Below are 11,708 nucleotides of genomic sequence, written 5' to 3' on the forward strand. Positions count from 1 at the left end.
CCGCGCCCCGCGCCCCGGCCCAGCCCACCTCCCTCCCGCGTCCCCTTCCTGTTCCCCCGACCGGGGACGGAACAGTGGCCGTCCCCGCCGCACCCCCTCGCCGGCGACGGGGAGGATAAGGGCGCCAGCTCCCCCGCCTCCTCGGGCCTCTCTCCCACTCGCCCCCGCTCTCCCTCGGCCTCTGCGCCTCCTCCCCCGCCAGATCCCCCTCCCTCTCCCCTCCGTTCCCCTCTGCCCGAGAGCGCTCGCCGCCGTTCACCGTAGTTCCCGCGGCCACCGTGCCCAGATCGCCCCGACGACGTGCCCGAGCGACTCCCCGCCGTCGACTACGCCGACTGCGCCATCGGGAACGAGCCGAGCGCCACTGCATCGGCCTCCCCGAGCTCGTCTTCCCCGCACGTCCGCCGTCGATCGTCGCCGACTCCGGCTACCCCGCGCCCTCCCCGAGCTCGCTGCCACTCCCTACGGCTCCACTGTGAGCTCCTCTACCTCCTCCCCCTCTCCGCTAGCTCGCCCGCGCTCCGTAGCTGCTCCCCCACGCGCGCCCGAACGCCGCGCCGCGGAGCTCGCCGCCGGCGGGTCTCCGGTGACCAAATGGTCACGGGGCCAAGCCCGTTGCACTCCCCGCCGTACGTAGATGCCCCCCCGCCCATACGCTTGCTCGTTTGCCCGCCGTAACCGCGTTTCCGTCGAGCACCCGTAGCACCTCGCCGCCGGCGAGCTCGTAGCGGTCGACTCCGGCCGTTCCAGCCCCTCCGACCACCGCCATTGGACGCGCGACGTCGAGCCGCGTCGAACGCGCCCAGCCACGCCTCCGGAGACCCCCTGTACGCGAAACCCGTACCCCTCCTGAGCCGCGCCGCCGTGCGTCTGGTCGCCGGCGTTGCTCCGGCGCCGGCCGCCGACGTGGCACACCTGGGGCCACCCCCTGGGTCACTGCCAGTGGCCCCCACGGGCCCCAGTTGACTGGGTTGACCCAGTCAACTGCTGACTGGGCAGGCCCAGTCACTGACATGCGGGCCCCGCCGCAATAATTAAAAAAAGAAAAGAAAAGAAAATGTTTTATAAATAAAATTTATTAGTTTAAATAATCTCTCACTGACAGGTGGGCCCAGTAGTTAATTAACTAAAAACTAATTAGTTTAATCCTCTGTTAACCCACTGTCTATGACAGGTGGGTCCCCCTTGTCAGTTTGACCAGTCAACCCGGACTGTTGACCGCTGACGTCACTCCTACGTCATGCTGACGTCATATCCCTTTTTCTGTTAATTAAATAATTCCAGAAATTCAAATAAACTTTGAAAATTCATATCTTTTAAACCGTAACTCGGATGAAAATGTTTTCTATATGAAAGTTGCTCAGAACGACGAGACGAATCCGAATACGCAGTCCGTTCATCCACCACACCTCCCTAACCTATCGAACTAGCAACTTTCCCCCTCCGGTCCGTTTGTCCGAAAACGCGAAACATCGGGAATACCTCCCGGATGTTCCCCCCCTTCACCGGTACCACCTACTGCCGCGTTAGGACACCCCTAGCACCGCTCATTGACATGTCACGCATCGTCATGCTTATGTTTGCATTGTATTTACTGTTCTTCCCCCTCTTCTCTCCGGTAGACTACGAGACCGACACTGCTGCTGCCCAGTTCGACTACGGAGTCGACGACCCCTCCTACTTGCCAGAGCAACCAGGCAAGCCCCCCCCCCCTTGATCACCAGATATCGCCTACTCTACTCTCTACTACTTGCATTAGAGTAGTGAAGCATGTTACTGCTTTCGATGAATCCTATTCTGTTGCATAGCCTGTCATTGTTGCTACAGTTGTTCCCCTTACCTGCTATCCTACTGCTTAGTCTAGGATGCTAGATTTCCATCAGTGGCCCTACATTCTTGTCCGTCTGCTGTGCTATACTATCGGGCCGTGATCACCTGGGCGGTGAACACGGGCATGTACTTATATACTATATACATGACACATGTGATGACTAAAGTCGGGTCGGCTCGTAGGAGTACCCGCAAGTGGATCTTTGTGGCGGAGCGACAGGGCAGGTTGAGACCGCCTAGGTGAGAGGTGGGCCTGGCCCTGGTCGGCGTTCGCGGATACTTAACACGCTTAACGAGATCTTGGTATTTGATCTGAGTCTGGCCATTTGGTCTATACGCACTAACCATCTACGTGGGAGTAGTTATGGGTATCCCGACGTCGTGGTATCAGCCGAAGCTCTTTTGACGTCAGCGACTGAGTGGCGCGCGCCGGATTGGACTGGAACGCCACTAGGCTAGGTCTGCTTCCGGCCGCGTACGCAACGTGCAGGTGTGCATAGGGCGATGGGCCCAGACCCCTGCGCGCATAGGGTTAGACCGGCGTGCTGACCTCTCTGTTGAGCCTAGGTGGGGCTGCGACGTGTTGATCTTACGAGGCCGGGCATGACCCAGAAAAGTGTGTCCGGCCAAATGGGATCGAGCGTGTTGGGTTATGTGGTGCACCCCTGCAGGGAAGTTTATCTATTCGAATAGCCGTGTCCCTCGGTAAAAGGACGACCCGGAGTTGTACCTTGACCTTATGACAACTAGAACTGGATACTTGATAAAACACACCCTTCCAAGTGCCAGATATAACCCGGTGATCGCTCTCTAACAGGGCGACGAGGAGGGGATCGCCGGGTAGGATTATGCTATGCGATGCTACTTGGAGGACTTCAATCTACTCTCTTCTATATGCTGCAAGATGGAGATGTCCAGAAGCGTAGTCTTCGACAGCACTAGCTATCCCCCTCATATTCTGGCATTCTGCAGTTCAGTCCACTGATATGGCCCTTTACACATATACCCATGCATATGTAGTGTAGCTCCTTGCTTGCGAGTACTTTGGATGAGTACTCACGGTTGCTTTTCTCCCTCTTTTCCCCTTTCTATACCGGATTGTCGCAACCAGATGCTGGAATTCAGGAGCCAGACGCCACCGTCGACGACGACACCTACGACACTGGAGGTGCCTACTACTACGTGCAGGCCGCTGACGACGACCAGGAGTAGTTAGGAGGTCCCAGGCAGGAGGCCTTGCCTTTTCGATCGTTGCTACTTTGTGCTAGCCTTCTTAAGGCAAACTTGTTTAACTTATGTCTGTACTCAGATATTGTTGCTTTCGCTGACCCGTCTATGATCGAGCACTTGTATTCGAGCCCTCAAGGCCCCTGGCTTGTATTATGATGCTTGTATGACTTATTTATGTTGTAGAGTTGTGTTGTGATATCTTCCCGTGAGTCCCTGATCGTGATCGTACACATTTGCGTGCATGATTAGTGTACGGTCAAATCGGGGGCGTCACACAAAGTTAGGCTAGAATCTGTCGTCTGCAAAGTAGGTTTGATGAAGATAGTAACATAAATTAGTGTCATATGCATGACACTAATCTAAGTTACTCCCGCTTGAAAAGAGAAGGTTTCTAAAGGATGCATCTCTGGTCATAATCTAGATTTTTCCTGTGCGCAAGAAATGGAGAAAGACAAGCCACAAACCTCGAGGATTCTCGCATATGATAATGAAGGTGGATTGTCTGGAGTTGGTGACACTCTGGAACAGTCGCCACAATTCTCGTTCAATTATGGCTTCTATCTTAGTTGAAATTGAAGAGCTAGTTAGTGTTTTTTCTTTAATTGAAATTCAGCATGTAAACAGGTCAGCAAACCTTCTGGCGCATCTTTGTGCCAAGCATACTTGCACATTGAACGTGACCGAGAGTTGGCTTTGTAGAAAGGAATAGGATGCAACTCATTGTATTCCATGGAGTAGGTTACAATATATACACAGGATGTCTTGCGTGACAAGGAAACTAATCCTACCATATCTCTAGAAGTCAGCTATACAAGGCTAGAGAAGATAGGAATAGTAATACAAGATATGTCACGTTCAACACCCCCCCCCCCACAGTCGAACCGTCGGCGTCGGCGATGCAAAGACTGGAACGAAACTCCTGGAATGCAGTGGTTGGAAGCCCCTTGGTCATAATGTCGGCAAACTGCTGGCTGGTCGGTACATGAAGAACCCGAAGCTGACCCAACAGTACCTTCTCGCGGACGAAGTGAACATCAAGTTCAATATGCTTGGTGTGCTTATGCTGCACTGGGTTGGCCGCGAGATAGGTGACCGAAACATTATCACAAAAAACCACCGTAGCTTTCGGGATTGGAACCCGAAGTTCACCAAGTAACTGACGGAGCCAACATGTCTCGGCAACAACATTGGCGACGGCACGGTACTCGACCTTAGCACTCGAGCGGGAGACAGTGGGCTGCCGCTTGGAGGACCAAGAGATGAGAGAATCACCGAAGAAGACACAATATCCGGACGTGGAGCGTCGAGTGTCAGGACAACCGGCCCAACCTGCATCAGTGTAAGCAAGCAGCTCGGTGGAGGCGGAGGCGCGTAGACGAAGCCTGAAGGTCGGTGTGCCACGAATATACCGAAGAATGCGCTTGACCAGAGACCAGTGAACATCACGGGGCGAGTGCATATGCAAGCAAACTTGCTGCACCGCAAACTGAATGTCGGGTCTGGTGAGCGTGAGGTACTGAAGAGCACCAACAATACTACGGTAGAGAGCGGCATCAGTGGCAGGTTGCCCTGCAGTGGCAGAAAGCTTCGGCTTGGCCTCGGCAGGAGTGGCAGCAGGCTTGCAGTCGGTCATACCAGCACGATCCAGGAGATCAAGAGCATACTGTCCTTGATGAAGAAAGAATCCGGAGGCATCACGTCGCACATTAATGCCGAGGAAGAAGTGCAATGCGCCCAAGTCCTTCAGCCGAAACTCAGAACCAAGACGACCGATGATGTCACGAAGTAGATCCGCGCGAGAGGCGGTGATGACAATATCGTCAACATACAAGAGAAGCATGGCGACATGATCGGCTCGATGAAGCACAAATAGCGACGTGTCCGAGGTGGTGCTGCGAAACCCAAGAACAGTGAGGAATGCTGCAATGCATTGATACCAAGCACGAGGCGCCTGTTTCAGACCATATAGCGACCGTGAGAGCAAGCAGACATCATCAGGCCGAGTGGGATCAACAAAAACGGTAGGCTGCTGACAGAGAACACGCTCCTGGAGATGACCATAAAGAAAGGCGTTGTTGATGTCAAGCTGATGAACAGGCCAATGACGAGATGTTGCGAGCTGAAGAACAACACGAATCGTGGCGGGTTTGACAACCGAAGAGAAGGTCTCCGAGAAATCAACGCCGACACGTTGTGCAAAGCCGCGAACAACCCCACTGGGCCTTGTACCTGTCCAAAGAGCCATCCGGAAGAAACTTATGCCGAAATACCCACTTGCCGGTGATGATGTTAGCTCCAGGGGGACGAGGGACCAACGTCCAAGTCCGGTTGGCGACAAGGGCATCATACTCAGAGCGCATGGCTGCGAGCCAATGCGGATCATTCAACACAGAGCGCACCGAGCGCGGTACGGGAGAGATGACCGTGACACTGAGGTTATGATAATGAGGGTTCGGTTGCCGGATCCCGTCCTTGGCGCGTGTCACCATAGAGTGATGAGGCGGCGGAGGCGGGGGCCGAGCCCGACGTCGAGGAGGAGCCGCAGCCTCGGGTGAAGGCGAGGCCGCGGTGACAGCCGCGGGTGATGAGGCGGCGGTCGAGGCCGGAAACGAGACCGCCGATGACGATGGCGTGATCGCAGCCGAAGCTGCGGACGATGAAGGCGATGAGAAGGCCGCGGGTGACGGCGACGAAACCGCGGGCGAGGCCGCGGGTGGCAGCACTAGCGACGGCGACGGAGCCGCGGGCGAGGCCGCGGGTGGCAACAACGCCGACGGCGACAGGGCCGCGGGCGAGGCCGCGGGTGGCGGGGAGGACGTCGCGGCGGGCGAGGCCGCAACTTGCATGAGAGGATCACGGCCGATGACCCAGCCGACGAGGCGAGGCCAGCAGATGCTGGTGCGGACGCCTGCCGAGGCGAGGCCGGCTCCTCCTGAGCTGGCGAGAGCGGCCCCGCCGAGAGACCCGAAGAGCCCGCCGAAGGAGGAGGCGGGAGCGGCGAGGGAAGCACAAGGGCTCCCCGAGGCCGCCGGGTGGGAGCGTCCGAGGACGGGGCTGCCGTCGGCGAAACCTGCTGAAAAGGAAAAACACCTTCATCAAAGTAAACATGCCGCGAGACGAGCACATGACGAGAGACGGGGTCGAAGTAGTGAAAGCCTTTGGTGTTGGGTTGATAGCCAAGAAAGAGACAAGCGAGAGAGCATGGTGCAAGTTTGTGTGGCGCTGTAGCGGTGATATTGGGATAACACAAACAACCAAAGACGTGAAGATCGGCATAGGATGGAGGAGACCCAAACAGAAGATGATGAGGGGTGTAGTTCCAGCGTGGTTTGCAAGGCCGGATGTTGAGAAGGAGAGTGGCGGTGGCGAGAGCATCGGGCCAAAAGCGAGGCGGCATGTGTGCATGAAAGAGCAAAGCACGGACACTCTCATTGAGGGTGCGGAGAACACGTTCGACACGTCCGTTTTGTTGTGATGTGTATGGACAGGTTAAGCGAAATGTGGTGCCATGAGTGGAAAGAAGATGTCGAATGGCGAGGTTATCAAATTCTTTTCCGTTATCAGTTTGAAGATGAGCAATGGTGCAATGAAAGTGGGTGTTGACGTAGGCATAGAATGAGTGGAGAGTGGAGGCGACGTGGGATTTTCGGCGTAACGGAAAAGTCCAAGTGAAGTGAGAAAAATCATCTAAAATCACAAGATAATATGATAAACCCGAATTGCTAGGCACTGGAGATGTCCAAACATCACAATGAATAACATCAAAGGGAAAAGTAGCAATTGATGAAGATGAAGAAAACGGTAGACGAACGTGTTTTCCTATGCGGCAAGCATGACAAGTGTGAGTCGCTGATTTATTACATGAAAAGGGAAAAGTGCTCAAAATTTTATGGAGAGCGTCGGCGCCGGGATGACCGAGACGAGCATGCCAAAGCGAAACATCGGCATGAAGTGCAACCGGGCCGCCGCGTGTAGAAGCACCGCATGGGTAGAGATTATCGGGAGAGTCACATCAGTGCAGAACCCTCCGGGAGCGAGCATCCTCAGAAAAACTGAGAGCGTCAAACTTAACAGTGACAGGATTTTCACGAGTAAGAGTGCGAACAGAACAGAGGTTTTCAATTAAAGATGGTGAAACGAGCACATTATTGAGAGTTAAAGAAGAAGAGGGTAACGGAAGGGAGGATGAACCATGATGAGTGATGGGAAGAGAGCTCCCATCACCAACCATGATGCGTGAGGAGAAGGCATAGGGGGAGGCACGAGATAAGATACCGGGGTTAGAGGCCATGTGAGCAGCAGCGCCGGTGTCCATGTACCAATCGCCACCTCCGTTGTAGGTGCTCAGCGAGGGGGCAGCATGGAGAGCGGAGAGGAGCGCTGGGTCGTAGACCGGGGGAGCGCCGCCATATGCACCATAGCCCAGAGGGCCGCCGTACACCGAGGGACCACCGTAGGCCGATGGGCCACCATAGGCCGCAGCGGTGCCGTACGCGGCGGGAACCGGCTCGGTCAGCAGCGCTTGAGGAGGAGTCAGCCGTGGTCCGAGAATACCAGGAGCCGGTGGGCGGGGAACAGGCATAGAGTAGGCATGCACGACACCCGTCCTTGGGTTATACCCCGAGAGCCAAGGCGGAGGAGGAGCAGCCGCGGTAGGTGCGGGAGGGCGCAACGTCATGTTGGAGTTGCGGCCCCGGCCCCCGCGACCCTTCTGCTTGTGGCCGCCGGAGGGCGCGGGCGCGGGTGGCGGGGCAGGAGCAGACGCGCGCGGCCCCGGCTGAGTTGGGGAAGCACCGTGGCCAGCGGCGACGCCAACGTGAAGAGCGGCGTGGGTGGCCTGCTGGGCGGAGTGGCGGAGGCGCTTCTCCTCCATACGAAGGTACGTGACGGCCTTCACGTATGTCGGCGTGACGAGGGAGAGGTTGGCGGCGGACTGGCCGAGGTCGGGGTGGAGGCCCCGAAGGAGGTTGGTGAGGAGGACGGAGTCGTCGATGTTCATGCCGACTTCGCACAGCTCGTCGGCGAGAACCTTCGCCGCATGCAGTACTCATCGATCGAAAGATCGTTTTGCTGCATAGTGAAGAATTCACCTTGGAGGAAGACACGGCGTTGGAGCTGATTGTCGAGGAAGAGATCGCACAGCCGTGTCCACATGGCATACGCCGAGTGGTCACGGGAGTTCACCATGTTGAAGAGGCCTGGAGAGATGGTGAGGAAGAGCCACTTGACGATGCAGGCGTCCACGGCAAGCCACTCGTCGTCGTCCTTCATGTCGCGAAAGTCGACGCTCCCATCAACGTGCTCGATGAGACGGTAGGAGCGGAACAAAAGCGCGAAGTAGATGCGCCATGCGTTCTAGGACGGCGAGTCGAGGTCGAGGATGACGGGCACATGATCGTTGATGTGGAGCTCGTTGAGACGATCTGAGGTGAACATGGCACTGGCAAAGGAGCCGGAGTCAGAGGGGTCGGCCTTGGAGCGAGACATGGTGGAGGAGGAGGGTGGTGCGGTTAGGGTTTTGGAAGGTGGTGGAGGGAGAAGATGGCAGCGGCGGAAGGCAGCGGCTGCGTGGGAGGGGAAGGGAGGGTGGCGGCTGCGAGGAGAGGCAGCGGCGGGTGTAGGCTTTGGGAGGGGAAGGGAGGGTGGCGGCTGCGAGGAGAGGCAGCAACAGGTTTAGGGTTTTGGGAGGGGTGCGGCGGCTGCTATGGGAGAGAAGCGGCGGCGGCGGGTTGGGTGAGTTGTGGTGGCGGCGGCTGCGGGAGACGCGCTGTGGCCTAGGGTTGAGATGGCGCGGCGGCGGCGGCTACAGGGAGATGCGGCGGCGGCGGCGACGCAGGGCGGAAGCAATGAGGATCGTAGGGTAAACTGATACCATGTAGAAAGGTATAGGATGCAACTTATTGTATTCCATGGAGTAGGTTACAATATATACACAGGATGTCTTGCGTGACAAGAAAATTAATCCTACCATATTTCTAGAAGTCAGCTATACAAGGCTAGAGAAGATAGGAATAGTAATACAAGATATGTCACGTTCAACAGACTTGATGAAACTCTCAGATTCCTAGTGACTAAGTTATTGGCTGGTTGTCCTAGGAATGCTTTTGTCCGAATAAAACTCTATTGCTCATAAAAAACATAACACTACTAGAAAAAGGGCTATAGATGGGATTGACACTAATGGCGCACCAGACAAGCGGTGCGCCATTAGTATATACTAATGGCGCACCACCTTCTGATACGCCATTAGAGTTGAAACTACTAATGGCGCACCTGGCCCAGGGTGCGCCATTAGTATCAATTTTTTTTTAACTAGTGCGCCTGTCCAAACATACTAATGGCGCATCCAGACACAGTGCGCCATTACTAGTTGTAACTAGTAATGGCGCACCTGCTGGAAAGTGCGCCACTAATGTTGTTTTTTCTATTATATTTTTTATTCCTTTTTTTGCAAAACTACTAATGGCGCACTTTTCCACCGTGCGCCATTACTAGTTTTAACTAGTAATGGCGCACCGGTAAAAGATGTGCCATTGCTATCTATACGTATGGCGCACCCCTACCAGTGCGCCATTGCTATCACCCCTTATCCCCTCCCTTTAGTCACGTTCTCTCCCCTCCCCTTCCTCGTGACACACCCACCCACCTCCCTCCACTTCGATCTAGATCGGGAAGCCCCGGCCGCCCGCCTCTTCCTCTCCCTCCAGACCACGGCGAGCCCCCTTCCCCCTCCCTCACACCACACCCCACGCGCACGCGCACGCGGCAGAGAGAGAGAGAGAGAGAGAGAGAGAGAGATCGGAGGGGATCGCGCGCCGAGGTGGTAAGTAGATCGGCCGGAGAGGAGGGAGAAGGAAGATGATACTCGCCGTGCTCTTCGCCAACTCCGAAGGCAACATCCGCATCGAGAAGATGATACCCTCCTACTCCCAACCACTCACACCACATCGAGAGGCCTGGAGCGTCAGCTCCTGCAAGCCCCGCAACGGCGTCGCCTCCCTCCGCGACGACAGCCTCGACACCTACTGGCAGTCAGCGCCCTACCCGTCCTCGTCGTCTCCCCCCGTCGAAATCTCTCCTCTTTCTGTCTCGCGGAATCACGGGCTGAGCCGAGCCGCCGTCGGTGGTGGATTTTATTTTTGTCAGGTCGGACGGCGCGCAGCCGCACCTGGTCAACATCCAGTTCCAGAAGAAGGTGCAGCTGCAGGTGAGCACCATGAGTAGCTGCTGCTTCCGTTACATTTTTGTCTAAATGGCGTTTGATCCTTTTTCTCTTCTGAATTAATCTGTTGCTGGATTGGGGGCTTCAGCTTGTTGTGCTGTACGTGGATTTGAAGCTGGACGAGAGCTACACGCCCAGCAAGATCTCCATCCGGGCCGGCGACGGCTTCCACAATCTCAAGGTGGTAACTCCCTCCACCGCGATACATCGTCGTTTCAACAATGTTCAGGGGCTTCTGATCTGTGCTCGATGGTCAGAGGACTTAGCAAATGTTGTTGCTTGAGGATGGCATTTGATGTCTGGCCCTTTCAGTTCTGATTTCTACCCCTGGTCTTCATCTTGTACCAAACTGGTGGCCTGGTCTGTGCATTCGGGTTTCTAGACCTGGGGGCTGCTGCATGTTCTCATTGTTATAGTTATGGATTACACTACCTTATTGTCAACATCATATTGTGACGTATCATAGGATTACCTTATTGAAATATTGATTGGGAAACTTGGTCTCTTTCCTGCAATTCCTCTGCATTGCGCCTGCTTGTCCAGTGAACACTGAACCCATCCTTGAAAATTCAAATTTACAGTGATAATATTGTCTTTGATCTGAAATAATGGGCCACTATATTTACCATGCTTCCAGGAAATTAAAATGGTGGACCTTTTGAAGCCAGTAGGATGGGTTCATATATCATTATCTGGCACTGATCCCCGGTATGGATTTTGTAACTTAAACCCTGTGATGCCTTTGTTTTCCTTCCTCTAGCATTGAAACTTCAGAATGTAGCTCACCTTACCATCTGATGGCATACTATGCATCTATGTTTACAACTCCCGTAATAATTAAATTCCATTTCAACATGTTGGATGGCACTAGTTTTCAGCACACTGCCTGTGCAGGCCACTGCTTGCATAAATTTCATGGTTTACTATGTTACTATTGTTGTTTTGCTAGTAGCTGAATTTTCCTTAGATTTTGATAAACTTAGATACTATATCAAAGTGCAAGAATATCTGACGCTGCAGCTAATTCATTTCAGTCTTATAATAACCCACTAGCTTTCAGTTTGACATATAATTTGCCCACTACAAAAATGTGAGGAATTCAGAACTAATTTAAGAATGATATTGTTTGGATCGAACTGCTTATTTTTACTGCCTTTGCAGACAGTGTCATAATTCTCTTTCTTGCTATATTTGTGCAGAGAAACATTCATTCATACATTTATGCTCCAAATTGAATTCATGAATTGTGTGAGTCGAGTAAATATTCGACAGGAACAGTGTAGTGTTAGTAATGGCATCCAATGCTTACTACCGAGTTAGAGTTTGAATATAAAAACTAGTACTGTAGATGTTTACGTGCAAATCACATACATTATCTGCTGGCTAACCTGATTTAACTAGTTAATTCAGTATGGCCACGACCGTA

The 11,708-nt window shown here is 54.1% G+C and overlaps 1 protein-coding gene across 1 annotated transcript; it reads left to right on the top strand.

The window, feature by feature from the left end:
- The first annotated feature begins 9,965 nt into the window (after positions 1-9,965).
- On the top strand, positions 9,966-10,700 carry LOC109774604 (anaphase-promoting complex subunit 10-like). The gene is made up of 3 exons (XM_045228704.2): positions 9,966-10,091; positions 10,207-10,267; positions 10,371-10,700. The coding sequence occupies exons 1-3, from the start codon at positions 9,973-9,975 to the stop codon at positions 10,563-10,565; spliced, it is 375 nt and encodes a 124-aa protein (XP_045084639.2). The 5' UTR covers positions 9,966-9,972; the 3' UTR covers positions 10,566-10,700.
- The last annotated feature ends 1,008 nt before the right edge of the window (positions 10,701-11,708 follow it).

The sequence above is a fragment of the Aegilops tauschii genome, chromosome 5, assembly GCF_002575655.3.
Source record: "Aegilops tauschii subsp. strangulata cultivar AL8/78 chromosome 5, Aet v6.0, whole genome shotgun sequence".
Taxonomy (NCBI): Eukaryota; Viridiplantae; Streptophyta; class Magnoliopsida; order Poales; family Poaceae; genus Aegilops; species Aegilops tauschii.

Excerpts from the sequence above, each read along its gene's own strand:
- LOC109774604 (XM_045228704.2), top strand. The coding sequence starts at position 9,973 with ATGATACCCTCCTACTCCCAACCACTCACACCACATCGAGAGGCCTGG. Across the intron at positions 10,092-10,206 it reads AGCCTCGACACCTACTGGCA|GTCGGACGGCGCGCAGCCGC; the intron begins GTCAGCGCCCTA and ends TATTTTTGTCAG. Across the intron at positions 10,268-10,370 it reads AGAAGAAGGTGCAGCTGCAG|CTTGTTGTGCTGTACGTGGA; the intron begins GTGAGCACCATG and ends TGGGGGCTTCAG.